The 20,697-nt window shown below is 34.0% G+C and overlaps 2 protein-coding genes across 4 annotated transcripts in view; both read left to right on the plus strand.

The window, feature by feature from the left end:
- Nucleotides 1-20,697, plus strand: part of LOC146531878 (zwei Ig domain protein zig-8-like) — a 237,154-nt gene that overhangs the window by 96,264 nt on the left and 120,193 nt on the right. For 2 of the 3 annotated variants that reach the window (XM_085197097.1, XM_085197098.1), the window contains one exon: nucleotides 19,184-19,211. The gene's annotated coding sequence lies outside the window, so the exon portion shown is untranslated. Of the gene's footprint in view, nucleotides 1-13,439; nucleotides 13,582-19,183; nucleotides 19,212-20,697 lie in introns of those variants that run through there. The other variant, XM_085197099.1, reaches the window with a different exon arrangement.
- Nucleotides 1,973-2,528, plus strand: LOC146531883 (U-megalopygitoxin(1)-Mo1-like). Its single transcript, XM_085197734.1, has 3 exons — nucleotides 1,973-2,072; nucleotides 2,188-2,308; nucleotides 2,395-2,528. Exons 1-3 carry the CDS (start codon nucleotides 1,973-1,975, stop codon nucleotides 2,501-2,503), a joined length of 330 nt encoding a protein of 109 aa, XP_085053860.1. The 3' UTR covers nucleotides 2,504-2,528.

A 20,697-nucleotide genomic window follows, 5' to 3' on the forward strand; every position in this document is an offset into this window, starting at 1 on the left:
TTAAATTTCTTGTATCTTACCCTCATATGTACTCACTGTAATTTCCTGAAACTTATTATGATTATTCCATGTTTGTTTATTTCTTTTAATATCTTTTAATACCTGCGGCTGTGGATCTAGTTCGATACAATTTGCGTACCTTCTAAAACCGCGTCTATCACCACCTTAAAGACCGGCAATGCGTTTACAGGAGCTCTTCTGGTGTTACATGGGGTCGTGGGTTAAATGGGTTAACCACAAATAATATAAATCAAATAAAAAATGAATTTAGCGGTATTACGATGATTAATTACCATCACACAGCAGAGTAGGCAGAGGGAACCAATGTTAATACTCTACGTTCCCCACTTTCCGCCCAATTTTAGAGGTATTGCATGTTGAGTGACAGAACTCAACGCCGCGATTTGCCTCGACATTAGAGTGAAGAAATGATAATATAAATTTAAATAAATATTTAAGTTCCTCTAGTGCAAATCGAACCTACCACCTGACGCGCTTACAGTCGCACTTTGTGCCCCTTGATTGGCTCGAGCCCTTTCACGACTGGCCTCAACTGGATGGTTTTGTATCTTTATTGAAAATTATGGCATACATCGAGGCCAGCCGTGGTACGGGGGCACAAAATGTTCCTGTAAACGTGACTGGTTGTGGGTTCGATATCAGAATTCGGCGGAAAATGAAGAACAGTGTGTTAACACTAGGTTTCCTCTGCCTATCCAGCTGTGTGCGGGATACAGCGTGATAAAAAAAACAAGAATAAAAGACTATAGACATTTGAGCGTACACAGTTTTTTTGACTGTCCTTATGAGCCAAGCTGGAATGTAAAAGCGACGAAGAATACATAGAGTTTCATATGCATTTATTAATTTGACTTAAACATTATAATTAAAATATTATTTTTCACATATCAGCTATATAAAGTATAATTGTCGAATATAGATAGATCCTTTTCCTTTTTAAAGAAAGGAGTCCGGTAAGACGTTGCTTTATTTTCTATTTTCTTTCGAAAATATTTAAAACTTTACTCTATATTGAATATGTACAATTTTCTTATTATGTTTATTCACTCTGTTTTGATTAAATAATCGTCGTGATACAGTGACATAGCATATGAGAGTAAAATCTGTGGGTTTGATTTTCATCAAGGAAATGCGTTATTATACTTTTCTTGCTCTAGTAAAAATTCGATTGGGGAGATGTTTTAAATGGCTACCCTGCTATAAGCGGGATAAAGCATAAAGTTATAAAAATGTAATAAATAATAGTTATCGGGATATTAAAATATAAAATAAATAACATCTCAAATTCTTATAATTCTTATCCACTGGGTTTAGCCATAACTCACCTATATAGCTTGATTACCCAAGCTGCCTGTGACAAAAAGATGTCACTAAGAATTATAAAAAAATTTAAAAAGTAAAAATTAATACAATCTCTACAGAGAGGAATGGTTATTGTGTAAAATTTTTAATTTCTTAATATTTGATAATTAAATTCACTGTTTAAATTTAAATCAAAAATAAGAAAATAAACTGAAATAAAAGTATATATTTTAGAAAAAGTTAGAAAATTTAAAATATTAGGCACAAAATTTATTATGTAATATACGAGTACAGCAACAGAATGTAAAGGCGACGGTCGTGGGTACACTTCCCACGTAAATGGTTAAATTCCTTTCATTTCTATACTTTCATAACAAGACAAAGTAGTTGAATTTTGACACTCAAGATCTCGGAAATTGGGCAGTGTATAAGGAAAGGAGTGTTTTAACACTAGGTTTTATATCACTACCTTACTATATGCGAGATAGAGCCATTCTCTTTAGATTTGACTTTATCAAGAAAAATAAATTAAATAAAAAAAAATATTTAAATACTTCAGTTAGTACTTTTTGTTTCGTTCCCGATATTACTGCGATTAACTATATATACTGGCTGTTAAGTGTTCCAGTCATTCAGTCATTCGTTAACAATGTTCAAAACATTAGTTGTCCTTGTTGTTGTTGTTGTTGCAGCAGTATGCGTTGCGGACATGTCGGTCCTTCCTCTCCCGCCGAAGCCCGAAAAATATAGTAAGTTTCTACCATCAAAATATTTTTACTTATAGTATATAACTATATATATATTTTATATTTTGACTGGTTTTTCTTGGAATTACGGATCCTTAAAAATATTTTGTTTTTCCAGAACACCTAGAAGGTTGTTACATCGCTGAAATAGACCAAGTCATACCATTTGAGGAGAGCGTTCAGCCCAATTCTTCTTGTGTGGAATACTTGTGTACAAGAAAATATATCACATATTCTAGGTAATTTTTACAGACTAGCATTTATCACTGGGTTATATTTTTGAGACTAAACATGCTAAAAAAAATATTTTATTTTAACTTTTCAGTTGTGGCGAGACAATGAAATTACCGAGTTACTGTAGACTAACATTCGACGACGGATTGGTTGAATACCCGTTTTGTTGTGGAACTATTGAATGCTTTTCTACTTCTTGAATTGAGTTGTTTTAATTTTTTTAAATAACATTGAAAATATTATCATAAAGAAAAATATTAATAAATATCTGAATTTAATAAAGAGTCTTTTTTTAATTAAATATCTAAGCGTATGTCTAACATTAAGTAGGCGTTTAGCCACGTAACACGTGTACCGTTTGCTTACCCTGATATGTGGTGTGACTGTTTCCCCCTTCAGCTTTAAAGTATACTTAGCTTTTGCCTAGGTTCCAGAGCGAAGAAATGGAAATATTAATAAACTAGTGGGTGCGCGCAGCTTCGCAATTAGTATAATTTTACAATAAACTCTACAGTTTTGGATTATTTTTGCATAGTTGCTTATATTTTAATTCGTCATTATTATTTTTTGTAAGATTACTTTGTGATACGCTGCGTGGGTATTCCAATTATATAAGTAAGCTATCAGTTTTTGGTACATCCAATAAAAAGGAACATAGGTCAAGTTGAGATATTTTTTATTGTAGTTCTCGGTATCCAGATAGATTGTCTTTGAGAATACTTAAAAATTATATTTAATATTTTTTTTAACTTCGCAGGGTAAAACCCTGATAGTTGCCGCACTTTCAATAAACTAGAATTATAAAAACTGTAGATTCGATTCACTTTCAGAAAAATCATTATTATCATTTTCTCACTCTAGTAAAAGTGTTCTTCGATTGGGGAGATGTTTTAAATAGTTTCTCCCCGCCTACCCTGATATAAACGGAATACAGCGTAGCTATAAAATGGTAATAAATATCTTTAAAAATATAAAAAAAAAAACAATTGTTATCGGGCTATCAAAAAATTAAATAACAAGTCAACTCATCCACTGGGTTTAGCCATAACTGATGCCCCACTTAAACAGCTGAACTATCCAAGCTCTCTATGACAAAGTGATGTAACTAAAAATTATAAAAAAAATTAAAAATTAAAATAACACAAAAAATAATTCAATCTCTAGAGAGTTGATTGGTCGTTGTCTCTAATTTTTCAATAATTGATAATGGTTACTTAAGGGATGAATTACTTTCATTTATTTGCTTTTATAACAAGATAAATAATTGGTGATTCAGAGCGAAGACTTGAAAACTTTATTCGATTTTCTAACTAAATTAAATAAAAAAAATATTCAAATACTTTAGTTAGTACTTTTTATTTAATTCCCGATATTTCTGCGATTAATTATAAATAGTGGATGTAAGATGTTAGTCATTCAGTCATTCGTTAACAATGTTCAAAACATTAGTTGTACTTGTTGTAGCAGTATGCGTTGCGAACGCATCGGTTCATACCTCTCTTCATGAGACGAGGCCTGAAAAATACCGTAAGTTTATCGTGCCATCAAAATATATTTTTTAATTATATTATAAAACTATATAATTTCTATTTATATCGAGGCCCTCGCGACGCAGCGGCACAAGGGTGTGTGGGTTCGATCCCCACTCGAGGAAGTGAAATATTTATTTATATTTCCATTTCTTCGCTATGGTGTCGAGTTCTCCTACTCAACACGCAATGCCTCCAGAATTCAGCAGAAAGTGGGGAACGGAATGTCTTAACACTAGGTTCCTTCTGCCTATCCCCTAAAGCATATTCCTCTGTCTGTTTTTTTTTTTTTTTCAAGATGATTTATCACAAGCTCCCGAAGAATTTACAAGCTACAATTAATAAATAGCTTTATGTATCGATTGAGTTGTGTTGAGTGGCAACGCCGCACTTTGAGATGATGACGCTAGATGAGATTTGGCCCATATCCTAAATCTATAGAGCACCCCCCATTGATTATTTGACTTGGCAAAAATGACAACTTACAGCACAGTTAGAGGAAAATAATATAAATTTGGAAATTTATTGTTATATCTTTTACTTTATTATTTTTTATAATTATTAATTACTACAAACTTATATGTGTAAATAATTCAAAGAAAATGAACGAATGAATTTAATAAATTGTGCATCTCATTGGCAAACAATCCTGAAATTTACGTGCAACTAGATGGGCGGGCGGTTTTGACATGCATTTAACTGGTTTTTCTTTTGAATTACGGAACTTTAAAAATATTTTATCTTCACAGAACACCAACAGGGTTGTTACGTCAGTGAATTAGACCAAATGATACCATTTGAGAAGAGCGCTGCCTCCAAATCTTCATGTGCTGTATACTTTTGCACGAGAAAATTTATCCAATATTATAGGTAATATTTACAAACTAGCATTAATTATTTAAAAGTAGTAACTACAAGATATAAAATTAATAATAATTAAAAGATGCTCAAAAATAATTTAATATATTAAAACTTTTCAGTTGTAACGAAAATAGAGAGTTACCGAGCAACTGTCGACTATCTTTCGACGACGGATTGGTTGATTATCCATTTTGTTGTGGAACAATTATATGCGACTTAAAAACATCTTAAACTGTTTTATTTAAGAAAATAAAAGTTTTATATAAATAAAATACAATTTTTACTAAAACTTTTTCTTAACTAAGAGTGTTCCTTTTTTCCTTAAGAAGTGCAGCACTCTAAAAACTAGTGAACCACGTGTTATATATATAAAAGTTTGGGTTTCCTTCGCAGATTTATTGTTTGTCGTAAAACTGTGCACGCTCTGTCATGGATTTGCAAATATGAAACAACCTCTTTACTTCTAGCGGGATTGAGAAATAAATCATGAAGAAGTTTTTTTTTAGCTTAACACTTCTTTCTCACGCACCGCCTAATTTTAGTAACATTGTTGATATATTGATTGATGGATTTCAACGTTGCGGGTTGTCTTGTTACCATAATGAAGAAATAAAAAAAAATCTGGGAGTCGAACCTGCGACTAACGCGTTTACACTCATACTTTGGTGTATCGTTTCTTTCTTTTAGTATTTCCAGTAACAATATAAAACGAATAAAATGAATTTCATACAAAATTTATGCGTTGTTCTCGGTATAGTTGCGGTTGTGCTTCCTCTGTCAGTTATTTAATAACGAAAAAGTTTTATATAATATTACATAGATTGCAGTTTCACGCTATATTCGGTTCATAGGATGGTGGGCTGAGGGAACCTGAGAATGCACTCGATTCCATACTTTCTTCTTTCTTTTTTCCGAATTCTGTTGAGGCAATGCGTGTTGAGTGGTGAAACTCAACACTGCGCTTTGCGTCGTTACCAGAACGATTTATATAATTGAACCCATCACTGTCACGTTAACAGTCCCACGCTTGAGCCTCTGCTCTACGAAAAACTCTACATATAATTATTAATAATTGTAGATTTATTGCAGGCGAAGCTGGCGAAAACATTATTTACTAGTAAAACCAAAGTAAACAATCGATATAACAATTTCTTTTGTACTAGAAATTGTGGACATTCTCAAAAACCGATTTAGAACATAAAATTTTATTTACTTATTACGACTGTCGAGAGACCATTGTATGTTAGGTTACGAGCTTCGCGAACTCTCAGTTTATAACCGAGAAGGCTCGACTTAGAGCGCGGTCCACTCAGATTTATAACGCTGTCCGAGTAATAAATGCAAACGTTATAAATATTAAACCACTAAAATAACTTGAGTATTTACTCAATAATATTAAAAGAAAATAAAAATCAGCTTCACGCTCTATCCCGCCCACAGCAGGGTAGACAGAAGGAACCTAGTGTTAAAACATTCTATTTCCCACTTTCGCTTTGCATCGACACCAGAGCGAAGAAATGGAAATATAAATTTATATAAATATATCATTTCCTCGAGGGAATCGAACCCACGAACAGTCGCATGTACACTTTCTGCCACTGCGCCTCAGCCTTAATAATATTATAAAAAAAATACATATACATATATTAAAATGCCTTTATCGTTTGCAATCGTGCTTTAATAACCAAGTAAAATATATATTTTATATTAGCTTTCTCTTAGGACATTGTTGGGAACCCCAATTTCGGGTGAATTTTCAAGACATTTCGTGTTGAGTTGAGCTCATCGCCGCTGTTTGACTTTGTTGTCTTATCACAAGAACGAGGAAATAACAATATAAAAAAGTCAATCCCCTTAACTCATATTATACCAAGAAAAAAGTTATCGAGACCAATTACTGTTTTGGTTTTTACTACTCACGCTCTTATCAATAAGCGTTTTAACAAGAAAAATATTTATTGTTGACTAATCTATATATATATTTCTTTTATCTTTTATAAAAAATATATTTTTTATTTATACATAAACTAGTGGACCCGAACGCGGTTACGCCCGCTTGAACTATACGAATATTTATTAAATATATTTATGAAATTATTTTCAGTTTTCAATAGAGAGATGCGTTAAGCAAGCTCATTTTAGGTGACGTTTTCTAACAACAAACTTTGCAAATCGTTGCTTAGCAACGGTCGCATAGCGACAGTTGTCATTAACATGGCCGAATAAATATATATCGAAAATATTACAAATATGAGAAAAAAAAGTATCCTATGTTCATCCCGAGACCCTCAAGTATCTCTGTATGAGTATTTCATCACAATTAAATTAGCGGTTTGGCCCTGATTGCGTAAAAGACAGACAGACAGACAGAATTACTTTCGAATTTATAATATAGGTATGGATAATATTTTATATGGCTATATACGTAATCTGTAGTTATCGAAGACATATCTATTTATCAACATGTTGCCTTACATGGATTTGGTTTAATTAGCAGTTACTATAACAATAATAAAGAAACACACATAATATAAAATAAACAAAGATATATTATGTTATTGTAATACAATTAGTAAATCTAGTTCAACGTATTATTATGAGGATAAAAAAATGTGCTTCAATTTATATTACGCATATAGCAGTGCAGAGGGAACCTGTTAAGATACTCCCTTCCCCACTTTCCGCTAAAATTTCAAATTTGTGTGTTGATTAGCTGAACTCAACGCCGCGCTTTTGTCACGGTATTAGAACAAAGAAATGCAAATATTAACAATTAATTCATTAACCCGAGTGGGAATCAAACCCACAACCGTTAATACGACGGTTACCACTGCCGCACTACGACGGTCTCAACATAAAAGACTAAGAATTCAAAACATTCGAAACTTAACGCCGTGCCTCAACAAACGTTTTTATTTTAAAACGTAAAATCTATTAAATTTGTTAAAAATCTAACATATTTCGAGACGATAAAGTATACTGGCTATATTCATCCGTGATGAAGACAGATCATGAGAGTTATTTAAAAGTTTCCACCCAACATTCCCCCAGGAATGGAAATCTTGGCTTATCTGGAAGAATTTAAAAAGCGTTACCAACTTTAATTAAACATTGGAACTTTGACGGATACCTCGGGCGGCTACAACTTGTAGATTATATATATATATATATATATATTATGAGATATGTATCCAAGTAAAACTTTATTTACACGCAGATTTGAAAACTTTTACATTGATAATATGTTTGATTTTCTCGAATATTATTTAATTTCTCGTGTATACACGCAACGCCCCCAGATTTGGGCGAAAAGTGGGGAACGGTGCGCCTTAACACTAGGTTCCCTCTGCCTATCCTGCTATATGCGGGATACAGCGTGAAGCGGATTAGAATTTTTTAGAATTTCAAATCCAACCAACAGAAATTGTAACCCAAAACAGTTTAACACTCCTTAGGCATGCCACATGCAGATGATTTTCGATTTGACATTTCAGATTTTATCCATTTATATGAAACCTTAGATGCTGTACTTCATCACACATTGGTTAACCTTGAAGGTGGACAGTTTATAAACTGAAAACAGTCGAACTAGCCATAAAATTATTTATTTACGTGCAAATAATCAAAGCACAAATTTTCGTTTATATAAATCGTTACTGTATTGTCCATTCGCTTGAAATTTGGCATATTGATGTAAAGTTTCCGCGTAGTGGCTGTTTTTTATTTGCATAGCGCAGTTATTCTTTATTTGTTTAATTGACTATAACAATTTTGGCTTTTATGTTGTGTTTTATTTTTATTTTTGGTATTTTATATTATAAAATACATAGAACAATAATAAATATAATATACAATAGAAGAATATAGAATAGATAGTACAAGAATTGTAATAGTTATTAAGGGTTGTTGCTTGTTTTTTTATGTTCACAGTATCCTATCCTATATCTTATAAAACAAAGTCGCTTTTCGTGTCTGTCTGAACTTTCTAACTCTTCTTCTTCTAAACCACCCAACGGATTTTGATGCGGTTTTCACCATTAACTCGAGTATTTTTCATAGAAGGTTTATATATAGTTTATTATTTGTACATTCTTATGTAAATTAACATAAATACGATAAATGTGTATAAAGTCCTACCCGTTGAGACACTTTCGCGCATGCGCTGCTTTAATGGTAAGTACTACGTGAAAATAATCTACTATTACTGTAGTATTGTTCCTCCTGTACTGGAGTATTGTTCCTCTTAATAAGATCTACAAAAAAGTCCGCGACGGCATATTCGTATTTTTTGAGAATAATAATATATTCTTTATTGCACATAAAAACACATAGGAAATACAAAATTAAAAGTTTAGTTAGCAAAGGTGGGCTTATTTCTAAAAGAAATCTCTTCCAGCCAACCAATGGAAGTGGGTGACTGTCAAATAGCGGGAAGAGAGTACAGTGCAGTTATCAAAGGAGAAAAATCACTAAGAATTTAAATAAAAAAATATAATCACAAAAAAGAGTAAATATAAAAGAGTAAGTATATCCAAATACATAAATAGATACATATACACTATATTTATAAATACAAACTATATATAATACATATATACTAAATTTATGACAATATACTAGTATATATAAATAAACATATATATATATATATAAATACGTGAAGTGCGGTTGTCATGCTCAAGAAAAAAAAAAAAAACTGTCTGAATAAAATTAGGTACTAGTTCATAATACTAGTTCATACTAGCAAATAAATGTTTTTTTAGCTGGGATTTGAAGGACAGTAAGGAAGGACTTCTTTGGATAGGGATGGGAAGTTGGTTCCAAAGTGATGCGGCGTACACAGTGAAAGACTTGTGGAAGAATTTGGTACTGCTCATAGGTATCTCGAGCGCCGGAACGACGCACGACCGCCTAGAGCGTGTAGGACGGCGGAGAATATTGAAGCGGGAACGTAGGTAGTTAGGAAAATTTTGGTAATTGAGGATCTTAAAAAGTAAGGTAAGGATGTGCATATCACGGCGAAGACGGATTGGGAGCCAATTAAGTTGAGCACGAAATTGAGAGACGTGGTCATACTTACGCAAGCCAGACACAAAGCGTATGGCGAGATTTTGAAGTCGCTCTAATTTGTTAAGTAGCTCCTCATTCGCATCCAAATAGCAAACGTCAGCGTAGTCGAGAATTGGAAGAAGATAACATTGCGCAAGCATAATTTTTGTTTTGTGAGGGAGGAAATATTGGAGACGCCTAAGGGAATGGAAGGAGAAGTGCATGCGCTTGCTGATTGCATTGATATGTGGTGCCCAAGACATGTTACAATCAATGATAAGACCCAGATTTCTAACTTCGCTACAAAAAGGAATCGGTTCTCCAGAGTAGCGAATCGCTTCCACAGAATCCCAGTCGATTTTTTGTCTAAGCCTACTGCTGCCTATAATAATAGTCTGTGACTTTCTAGGGTTGATTAATAGACCAAAAGATCCCGCCCACGATTGAATAGCACTGAGATCGCTATTTATACTTTCAATGACTTCAGGCAATTCATTTAAATTACTATGGCGATAAAGCTGCAAATCATCCGCATACAGATGGAAAGGAGAAGTAATGACTTTTGAAAAATTGTTAATAAAGACAGAGAAAAGAAGTGGAGAAAGAACGCCGCCTTGGGGAACGCCAGCAGTGAGCTCAAGCCAAGTCGATGTGATATCGTTTGCTTTTACACATTGCCGGCGGTCGAAGAGATAAGAGCGGAACCAATTTATAGATCCTGAAGAAATATTGACTGCTCGAAGAGTGCCAAGGAGTATGTCGAAATCAACAGAGTCAAAAGCACTGCTGAAATCCAGTAGTACGATTACAGTGAGCTTGGTGTTGTCCATAGCGCACCGAATGTCCTCCGTAATATTCAGCAGCGCTGAAACTGTGCTGTGGAAGGGACGGAAACCGGACTGAAAAGGACACAGTAAATTGTTGGTTGAGAGAAAGGAGTAAAGCTGGTTATTGACTAATGATTCTAGGATCTTAGATAGAACAGGAAGGATAGATATTGGACGGTAATCAGTGACATTAGAAGGATTTGAGGTTTTGGGTAATGGAATGACATAGGCATTCTTCCATTGTGAAGGAAAAACATTATATGACAGTGAAAAGTTTATAATGTGGGTGACCACTGGTGCAATGCTTTCCCACACAGAGATTATCAATACCAAAGGCTTTAGTGGAAATGGAGTAAACACAATTCTTGACATCATCCTCCGATACAGCATTGAAAGAAAAGGAAATCGAGCCTGGTAGGTCAATACGCGACATCAAAGCAAGTGTGTCGGATTTTACTAGGGGACTTATATTTAATGGTGGAGTTGTAAAAAAAGAATTGAGAGTATTAAAATCCACTGAAACTTGACGAGCTTCAGTGGTTTTGCCTACACCAAACGACTCTAAGAATCTCCAAACGTGTGCCTGACTGAGATTCTGGATGGTTTTGTGGAAGTAACGACGCTTAGCATCCCTACACATTCTGTTACAGATGTTTCGCAGCTTTTTATACGCAGTGAAGTTTTCTAGAGTAGGCGATTTTTTGTATTTAAGCTTAACTCTGTCACGTTTTGCCATAGTTTTCCTAATAACATCAATTAACCATGGGGCAGGCGCATGCTTCATACGAACTGGTCTCACAGGGGCATGAATATTGTAGACGTTAATCAGTTCAGTAGTAAATGATTTTACCATATTGTCAATATTTGTTGATGACATTATGGAAGACCAGTCGATATTCCTCACATCCACCCTTAAGCGTTCAACATCCGTATACTTAAAATTGCGCTGAAAAATTATTTTGCCTCTAACTTTAGGAGGGCGTAATTTATAGGATAGAAAGATAAGATCGTGAAAGGAAAACGGAGCACTAGTTTGACCGTGAGAAGAAACAAGATTAGGGTTAGAGACAAAAATAAGATCAAGAAGAGAGGGCCTACAGTTAGGAAAGTAATGAGTGGGAGAAGACATGGGCAAAAGATGTAAATTAAACGACTCATTAAGTTCCTTTAACAAACGAGTCCTACGATCATTTTTCAAAAGACACGTGTTTAGATCGCCCATGCAAATGACATGATCATATTGGGGTCGAAGGTTCTCAAGAATACTATCCAGAGTACTGAAATAATTGACTTGGTCATTTGGTGAGTACAAGGCACCAACCAATATTTTTGTATGTTGCAAAGTCAACTCAAGGAAAAGGTATTCAAGAGACGCATTATGTTGAGGAGAAGAGCATGAAACGATACTGGCCGGTATGTTGTCGCGAAGATAAATGCCAACGCCACCACCACCTCGACCAACGCGGTCATTGCGAAAAAGCTGATAACCTGGGAGAGAGTAAGAAGCAGATGGAAGTGATGGTTTTAACCAGGTTTCAGATATAAGTACACAGTCAACTACACTGGAGCTAAAGGATGCGGGAAGGTCAGTATGATGAGCTGGAATGCTCTGCGCGTTAATATGCACCAAGGAAAGTGTAGAACAATTATTGTCAAAAATTTTCGACAGTTTGTCAAAAAGTGCTTCAGATTCAGAATTACTATCACTGTCAGCACTATCATTAATACTTGGAGAGCACGAAAAATATTCAATATCATTTAACATACTATTAATGTTACAATGAAGAAATAAAATATATAAATAAAATAAATATATAAAGACAAATTAAAAGAAACTATAAACTAAAATATATACATACACATATATATAAAAAAAAAATGTATAATAAAAAAATACCAACAAAATTATACCTGCACAAGCTGATTTAAATACAATATTACACTAAATGTTAAAGTTACAGATTAAGACAAATTAAAAGTTATTCATTATATAACACTATTATACAACAGCAAAACGGAACGTAAAACAAATTAATAGTTGACAGTTGACATAACTGACATATCATATAGTGACATACATGTGTCAAGACAAACAAAAAAATATAAACAAAGTCACATCGCAGGTAGTTTAAATTAAACTTTAAAAATATAAAAAAAATAAATTTGCCTAAACAAAAAATAAATGTTAATATACCTGCATTGGAGAAAATAATGTGACTATACTGAACTATTAACCGGCCCAATTGGAATGATATAAACAAAGAAAGACTAGTTGCTACTTGGTTTCGTTACAGATGCCTTTTCTATTAGTTGCTTGAGTTCACGTTGTGAAGAAATCTTGGTTGTCGAATTATTTGGCAACAAAATAACAATCATGCCATCTGAAGACCAACATTTTCTAATGCCAAAATGTTTACGTGCTGCAATGAACACCTCCTGGCGAGTTTTTGTAAGAAATTCTGTCACCGTTATCCTTGTGCCTTTTAACTTTGTTTTTGCCTTCCATACGCTGGAACGAAGTTGGCGACTCTTAAATCTAAGAAGAATGGGCCGGGCAGAATCTTTTTTAACACCTAACCTGTGGCACGACTCAATTGCTGTGGACTTGATATCTGACATCTTTAGTTGGTTAGATAATACATGAAGCATCGTCTTCTGAACATCTTCATTATTATTTTCTTCTAATCCATGGAAGAGAAGGACTTTTCTCCTAGATTGTGTTTCTAAGCGGTCCAAACCGACTACTACAAGTTCAATCTGCGACTTTAATAAACCAAGGGTCTTCCACACAAAGGACTTGAAGGTATTGAATTCAGCAGCCAGAGTTTTTATGGGTGGGTTGGAGGCCCCAGAAGAAGATTGTGATAAAATTTTCTCGAACTCACCCATTCTTGAGGCAAACACCGAGGAGAGCTCATCCATATTTTTTAAAAGTTGATCCACAGGCGTATTCATAGTGATATTAGTGAAAAAATAAGTGTGTGATTGTAGTTACTATCAACTTAAGCACAGGTATTTAAATTTTAGTACATATATATACTTTTAAGAAATTTTACATAAAATAATTATGGAGCTGTTAAAAACAGCAGCGTCTATGTACTTTTTTTTATGTCTACCCCCGAAAAAAAAAAAATAACGTGTAGTGATCATTTTTCTGTCTAAAAATATTAATTTCAATATATTTTTTGTTGTGAGGGATATTTTTCCATAATGGTATTAATCCTTATGCTTTAAAATACTTTATTAAGTTTCTACGTTAAATGAAGATAAAATTTGCTGTTTACAATATTTCGAAATTGCGAATAGTTTTACAGAAAAATGCATTTAATTGTTGACACATCCCACCGTTGACACATCAGCTGTATGTTACTCAAGTTTCACTTATCCCTTACTCTCAGCATATAAATAAGTATATTAGTTACGTTGGCCATCTAATGTAGACCAAAGCTGTCTTTTACTGTTTTTCATTTTAATAAGTACTTTAGAAGTTGTTACAATATCAAAAAATCCTTGCTGCGAAACGGCTCGCCACTCGCCATGCGTCCGCCGCGCCCGCCTTCCTTACACGCATCGGTGGTTCAGTGGTAGAATGCTCGCCTGCCACGCGGGCGGCCCGGGTTCGATTCCCGGCCGATGCATTCTATTTAATTTTCCTCACAGGCAGCCACGTAGTGCTTGCTTTTCGTCAGGAACAGAATACCCTCTTCAGCATTAACCACAAGCTCGAAAAAGAAAAACCCGCCGCTATATAGCAACGAAGATTTAGATGCGTTTGCACGTATTGGATTATCGGAGTTGAATGTATTATTTCAGCGCGATATATTTGGTTTCATATTTTTTGTAGTAGTTATTAGTAGGTAGGTTTTTGTTTATAATTTCTTCCGTTTAAAAATAGTCATTTAACTATCTAAAAATAGTAATTTAAATATATTTTAATAAGTACTTGAAAAGATTAGTAGCACAGATTTAAAATTACGGTACCTGCTAAAAAATCCTTGCTGTGTAAAACAATTGGAAAATCCTTATTGAAACTACGAAAATGCGGGTTGCATTAGGGTTTAATTAATTTTCACATTATCTTAAGTGTTTTGCAAACATACATTATATGAATAATCCAGTAGTAAAAGCGGGCGAAGCCGCAAGAGGGTCGCTAGTTTTATATAATGTAATAGCTACTAGTATAAGGAATGTATGACTTGTTAAGTGTTTTTATTTATTTAGTTTTTTATTGTAGGGTTAAATTATAATTGTCGGTATAGTAGTTTAGTATTAGAATGTTAGTTTAGGTTAATAATGTACAGAACGCTTTTTGCCTACAAACTTACGAGTTTGGCAAGAGATTATGTTATGTATTTAGAATTTAAAAGAAAAGAAAATAAACTAAAAACAAAAAAAGGCTGTCATGCTGCAGTTTGAACAAAGTGGTTATGGGTTCGATTCTTGCTGGTGTGTAGGTGTTTTCATTTCTTCGCCCTGGTTTCAAAATAAAGCACGACGTTGAGGCCCGCCAATCTACACACAATATCTCGAAAATAGAGCTGCCCTCATATCGATTTTTTTTAAATGAAACTTAAAAAAAAATCAATTATAAAAATTTAAAAAATATGGTTCTAAATTTTAAATTATTTTTTTGTTTAATAAAGAAGTTTGAAATCACTAACGAAAAAGTTAATTAGAAAAAGCAATACGATAATAACGATTCCTTAATTAATTGTAGGCGGTGGATCAAAAATTAAATTTGTTAAATTAATTATATTAAAGGTAATTGGACTATTATCTCTTGAGAATTGTTTATTTAGAGTTAAATATTCAATAGGTGAGTATGAGTATTCAATAGTACATGACTGTACTCGTAAATATAATGATTGTAGGTTCGATGAAATCTGCTTCACGCTGTATCCCGCACACAGCAGGGTAGGCAGAGAGAACCTAGTGTTAAGCCACTACTTTTTCCATTTTCCATCGAATTTTTCAAGGCATTGCGTATTGATCTGGTACTCAACTTGGTGCTAGAGCGAAGAAATAGAAATATTAATAAATAATACTTAATTTCCTCACGTGAGAATCGAAACCACAACTGTCGCGTTACCATCACATCCATGTACCCCTACGCAACGACGGTTTCAGTGAAGCTAAAATATATATTTTAAAAATATTTTTCAAAATAAAACAAACCTAGAATTGATTAAGTCAGACCATAAAGTTAACCGCAAATACGTAAGATATATAAATAACATTTCTAACACGATTGTAACTATACAGCACCGGGCACCTTGCCAAAGGAAGTCGGACCAACTTTGAAGGCAAACTGTGAAAGCTGGCGTATATACTCGTAGACTGGGGTGGTTAGTAAAAAATACTATTTCTATTGACGTCGCGATGTGGTGGCATTGGTGTTTGTGAAAAATGTATTTTATTAAAAGTGCATTCTTTTTTTGTTTACTTTATAGTTTGATATTGTATAGGTGGGTAGAGGGAACCTAGTGTTACTCTAAACACAACATTCCCCTTCCTCGAGTGGATATCGAACTCATCTTCGTAGACGTTTTAATCTCTTTTATTTCTTTACTTTAATTCAGTGTTAAGACATTCTGTTTACGATATGCCCAATTTTCGAGACATTGAGGCAGATATCAATGTCTCGCTTTGCCACCCAAGCGATGAACTGATATTAATTCATTTCTAGGTGGGAATCGAACCTAACACCGAATGTTTTACAGTCAAACGATATTCCACTGCACCACGACGATCTTATCATTAAAATCAAGTTTTCACTAACAAAAGGAATTAATTTCATCTAACGCCTTAGCTCAGCCTTAGCTGAATACACAAGAGAATCAAACATTACTCTGTAAACCTAGCATTGTATTAAATAACATGATATCTGCTAGAATGTCAAATATTCCAAATTAATTTCTCTGCAACTGACACCGCATCAAAATTCAATTAGCAAAAACAACTAAGATACCCTCCACCTTGAAAATTAAAGCCTTGTAAATTAATTTTGTTAAAGTTTGTAATTTGTAATCTACGAGTAAAATGGCGAATGGTGAAATCTCGGGAATTACGCCGGGACTTGGGGGTGCCATTATTGGAATTTTACGTGGAAACAGAATGTGCCTGAGTTAGGTGAGGAGTTGGAAAAGGTTTAGGGGTTGGTTTCATTAGCGAGGCTAGCGGTTAGTGCGGTGTTACGTATTGAAAAGAACTGTAGAGTTGAAGTAATGTGAATACGAGCCTGTATTGAAGTGTATGGATTGCTTAAGTTTACTTCCAAGTTTATACTAAATAGAATTTATATAAGTAGTATGTTCTAGGTTAAAGTATTTATAATCGATAATAAACATACAAAGAACGATATTCTGATTTCAGCTATTTTTATTTCGTTGTCGATGTCGACTCTAAAATTCAATTCCAATTATTTGCATCTTTACTCTTTTTCACACATAAAAGCTTAGTAAAGGATATGTAATGTGGATACTCCATTTCTCACTTTCCGCACCAATTTTGAAACGTTTTTTAAATATTATAAATTGAATTTTATTTAAAAAAATATAAAAAGAGTTTAACATAAAAACTTACAATTTTCAAATTGTATAATTTGCCGTGTAATCCAAATTCAGCACGTAAATCCCGTCGATCTAACGCCTGTCTTTCTCTTGTCGCCTGGAAATATTGAGCTTTCGTAGCGATGTAGTGAATGAAAACCATTTATTCCGAGTAACAGAATTCGTAATTGGCTTACAGTTGAACTCAGAGATTAAAATTTTAACTTATATTAAAGTGGTATATTAGTACCGGCAATTCTATAAATATAAGAGACTAAGTAAACAATTATTGCATTAATTGTCAATTATAAAGTCAATTTTATTTTCCCATTTTGATATAACAAAAGGCAGCGTTGTGTTACGCCGGTCTATTTAAAATGTCTTAATATTGCATCAGAGAGTGGAGAATGGAGTTTCTTGACACTTAGGCGTACAAATACGTTTAGCCATATAAATCGTAAAACTGATAAAAAAGATAGTTTAACGCGGTATACCGTTCAAATAGTCTATTCCCCAATTTTCGTTACAATTTATGAAATATCGCGCTGAACTAAGTAAAAGTCGCGCTTTATCTTGAAATTAGAGTGAGAAAATGAAAATACTTTATTCCCCCGAGTGGGAAAAGAACCCACGACCGTTCCTTTTACAGTTTGACGCCGTACTACGCAACAAGGGCCACATATTTTAATTATTCATTGAAAACTTTCATCTCCAGTCAAACGAAACCATCATTCACGTTATCTTTATTGCCTCTATTAGGGGGTGTATTTTGAGATAATTTCCAACAATAGTATCGAGTTTCTTGTTCTTGTTTACAGATTGATTTATGAACTGAAACGTTTTGATGTCTCAGAATAGGCTATTTTATATAGGTAGAATATTTATTAATTATTCTCTTTAATGATAAAATAATAAATAAATAAATTTATTTTCATTTTTCCATTTTGCTCAGACAAGTGCGGTGTAATTCCGCCGGTAATATGTAATGTCTGCAAAATTGGGAAGAGAGAAATGGAATGTTTTAACACTAGGATTTCGTTATCTAGCCTAATATACGCGGTGAAAAGTGTAAAGTTAAAAAAAATGGTAGACGATTAGCACAGTGGCACTGTTACCTATGCTGATGGTATAGCGTTTGATTACGACTAATTGATTTTTTAAAGTAGTATCATTTTTTATCATAGAGGCCAGTAGTGGCGCAGGAGCACAAAGTGTTACTAAAGGCGACTGTTTGTAGGTTCGATTCCACTCGAGGAAATATTATATAAAAATAAAATATTAAATATTTTCATTTCTTCGCTCTGGTGTAAGCGGAGCGGAAAGTGGGGAACGGAAAAACTCTGTCTATGTCTGTCTGTGAGGGATACAGCGTTCCCGCTGTAAAAAATATTTAAATAGATTTTTGAAAGCATTTTTAAATCGTCCAATGAACATAAAGCTATCACTACACTGGCTCTCAAAGAAGTATGAAAGGCTTTACTTGTTAGTTTTGTTTTTACAGTAACTTTTAATTTCTGCAAACTTTTAGTAAATTGCGAAATTTTATTATAGATACGTATATATACTTACCAGTCGCGTTTACAGAAACCCACGGAACCCCAGGAATTAATTATAATGTATTAATATTTTCATTTTTTCACTCTGGCACCAAGGCAAAAGCCTGGCGTTGAGTTCTGCTGAGTAGCAGAAAAGCCTCGAAAAGCCTCGGAAAATTCGACAGAAAGTGGAGTGTCTTAACTCTAAGTTCCCTCTGCTTACCCTATTTCAATACTCCACCGTACCCCTGATGTGGAACACATTAGTTTTAAAAGTCCCTATTACTGGCAGCTCTCAAAGTCCTCCCGACCTCTAATCGATATTCACCGAGGCTCCGAGGGTGGCAGCTTCAAATGATAATGGACATTTGATACTGAGAACACTAACATAGATAGCGCGGCTTAGCTGTGATGTCTCATTTAACTGACAGAAAAACTGGTTGTAACCTGATCGGTGAAGACGTTAGGAAATATCACATTTAGTTAGAAATTTAAATAATTGAATTATAATGTATTTTTTTTTATTTTCAGATTCACGCTGCATCCTGCGAATAGCAAGGTAGGCCGAGAAAACTTAGTGTTAAAATTCTCAGATCTTCATTTTTCACCCGAATTGAAGATAGTGTTGAGCGGTGGAGCTCAACCGCGTTTTAGCTGATTAGACTGGAGAAATGAAATTAATTTATCCCTCTCAATGAATATCGAATTCACAGCCTTTGCGTTTATAGTCATTTGTTCCACTGCGCCATAATGGCCTCAATGTAATAGTTGAAAATGTACATGGAAGATTGTTTTTATATTTTCTTTAGCTTAACGTTGTATTCGTCATGTAGCAGTATAAGCAGAGGCAAACTGGGAACCTAGTGACGTTCCCCACTTCGCCAAATACTGGAGACATTACATCTTGAGTGGCGTAAATCAACGCCCCGCTTTGCCTCGTTACCAGAACGAGAAAATGAAAATATTAAATGATTTGTTCCCCGGAGAGGAAATCGAACTCACAACCGTTACGTTTACAGTCACCTGGTGGTTTGCATCATTAAATTATCTTTGCTGACTTCTCAAATTGAAAAGGAAAAAAAAATTGCCTTTGTGGAACAAGTCACTGTTTTTTTTAAATCTAATGCGTGAAAACTCTCGTATTTTTTTGATCGATTCGATTTAACACAAGCCAAGATTAGTCCACGCTACACTACTGTATACTGTATAACATCCATAAAAATGTCTATAGTACAAAATTTCCCCAAAGAAAATTCCAATAACTATAGTTTATTATAGCTTTTGGCAAAACTAACATTAGTACGGAACAACGTTTGATCAATAAGTTGTCTTTTTTTAACTGCCGCTTGTATTTCACAAGCTGCACGCAACGTTGGGCCAATTTATAGCTTGCCTCGAAATTACGGGCATTACTCGTGTTTTGACTTGATTTTTTTCTAGTAATATTTATGTGCTAGAACTGTTATTATATATTATACATACATAGCTTCACGCTTTATCCCTAGCGGGGTAATCAGAGAGAACGGCGGGCCAAACGCTACGGTCTCTATATACCTCTTTCGCCTCGTCCACTGTCATCAACCTCTTCATACACGCTCTCCTATGGATCCTCATGCTTTTTATGTGACCTTCCTCCAGTACCTTTGATACTGTGTTTTTAGTTCAACCGAGGTCTCCCCTACCTCTCCTACCGCTCACCAGATCCCTAGATCTTTTCATCATAGAAAACATATCTATGATAGAACTGTTATTATGTTGTTTTTTTAGCTTCATATAGTTGGGTAGGCTGGGAGGAACTTAGTGTTAATACACTCCGTTTTCCATTTTTCGTCGAATTTAACTTAGAAAGGAAAAATACTTTTTTAGACCACTAAGCCTAGTCAGAGCTTTTGGACGGTTTTCAAGAAGCGTGGGTTCTTTCTCGTTAGGTTAAATTTGTTATACATTTCTAAAAAAATATATTAATATTTACTACAAAAACAAACTACAACAATTAATCATAAAATATAAATCTATCAAAACAATACTTGTATTCCATACTAAAA

This window comes from Heliconius melpomene, chromosome 14, assembly GCF_056956725.1.
Source record: "Heliconius melpomene rosina isolate 202511_hmr_F chromosome 14, ASM5695672v1, whole genome shotgun sequence".
Classification (NCBI taxonomy): domain Eukaryota; kingdom Metazoa; phylum Arthropoda; class Insecta; order Lepidoptera; family Nymphalidae; genus Heliconius; species Heliconius melpomene.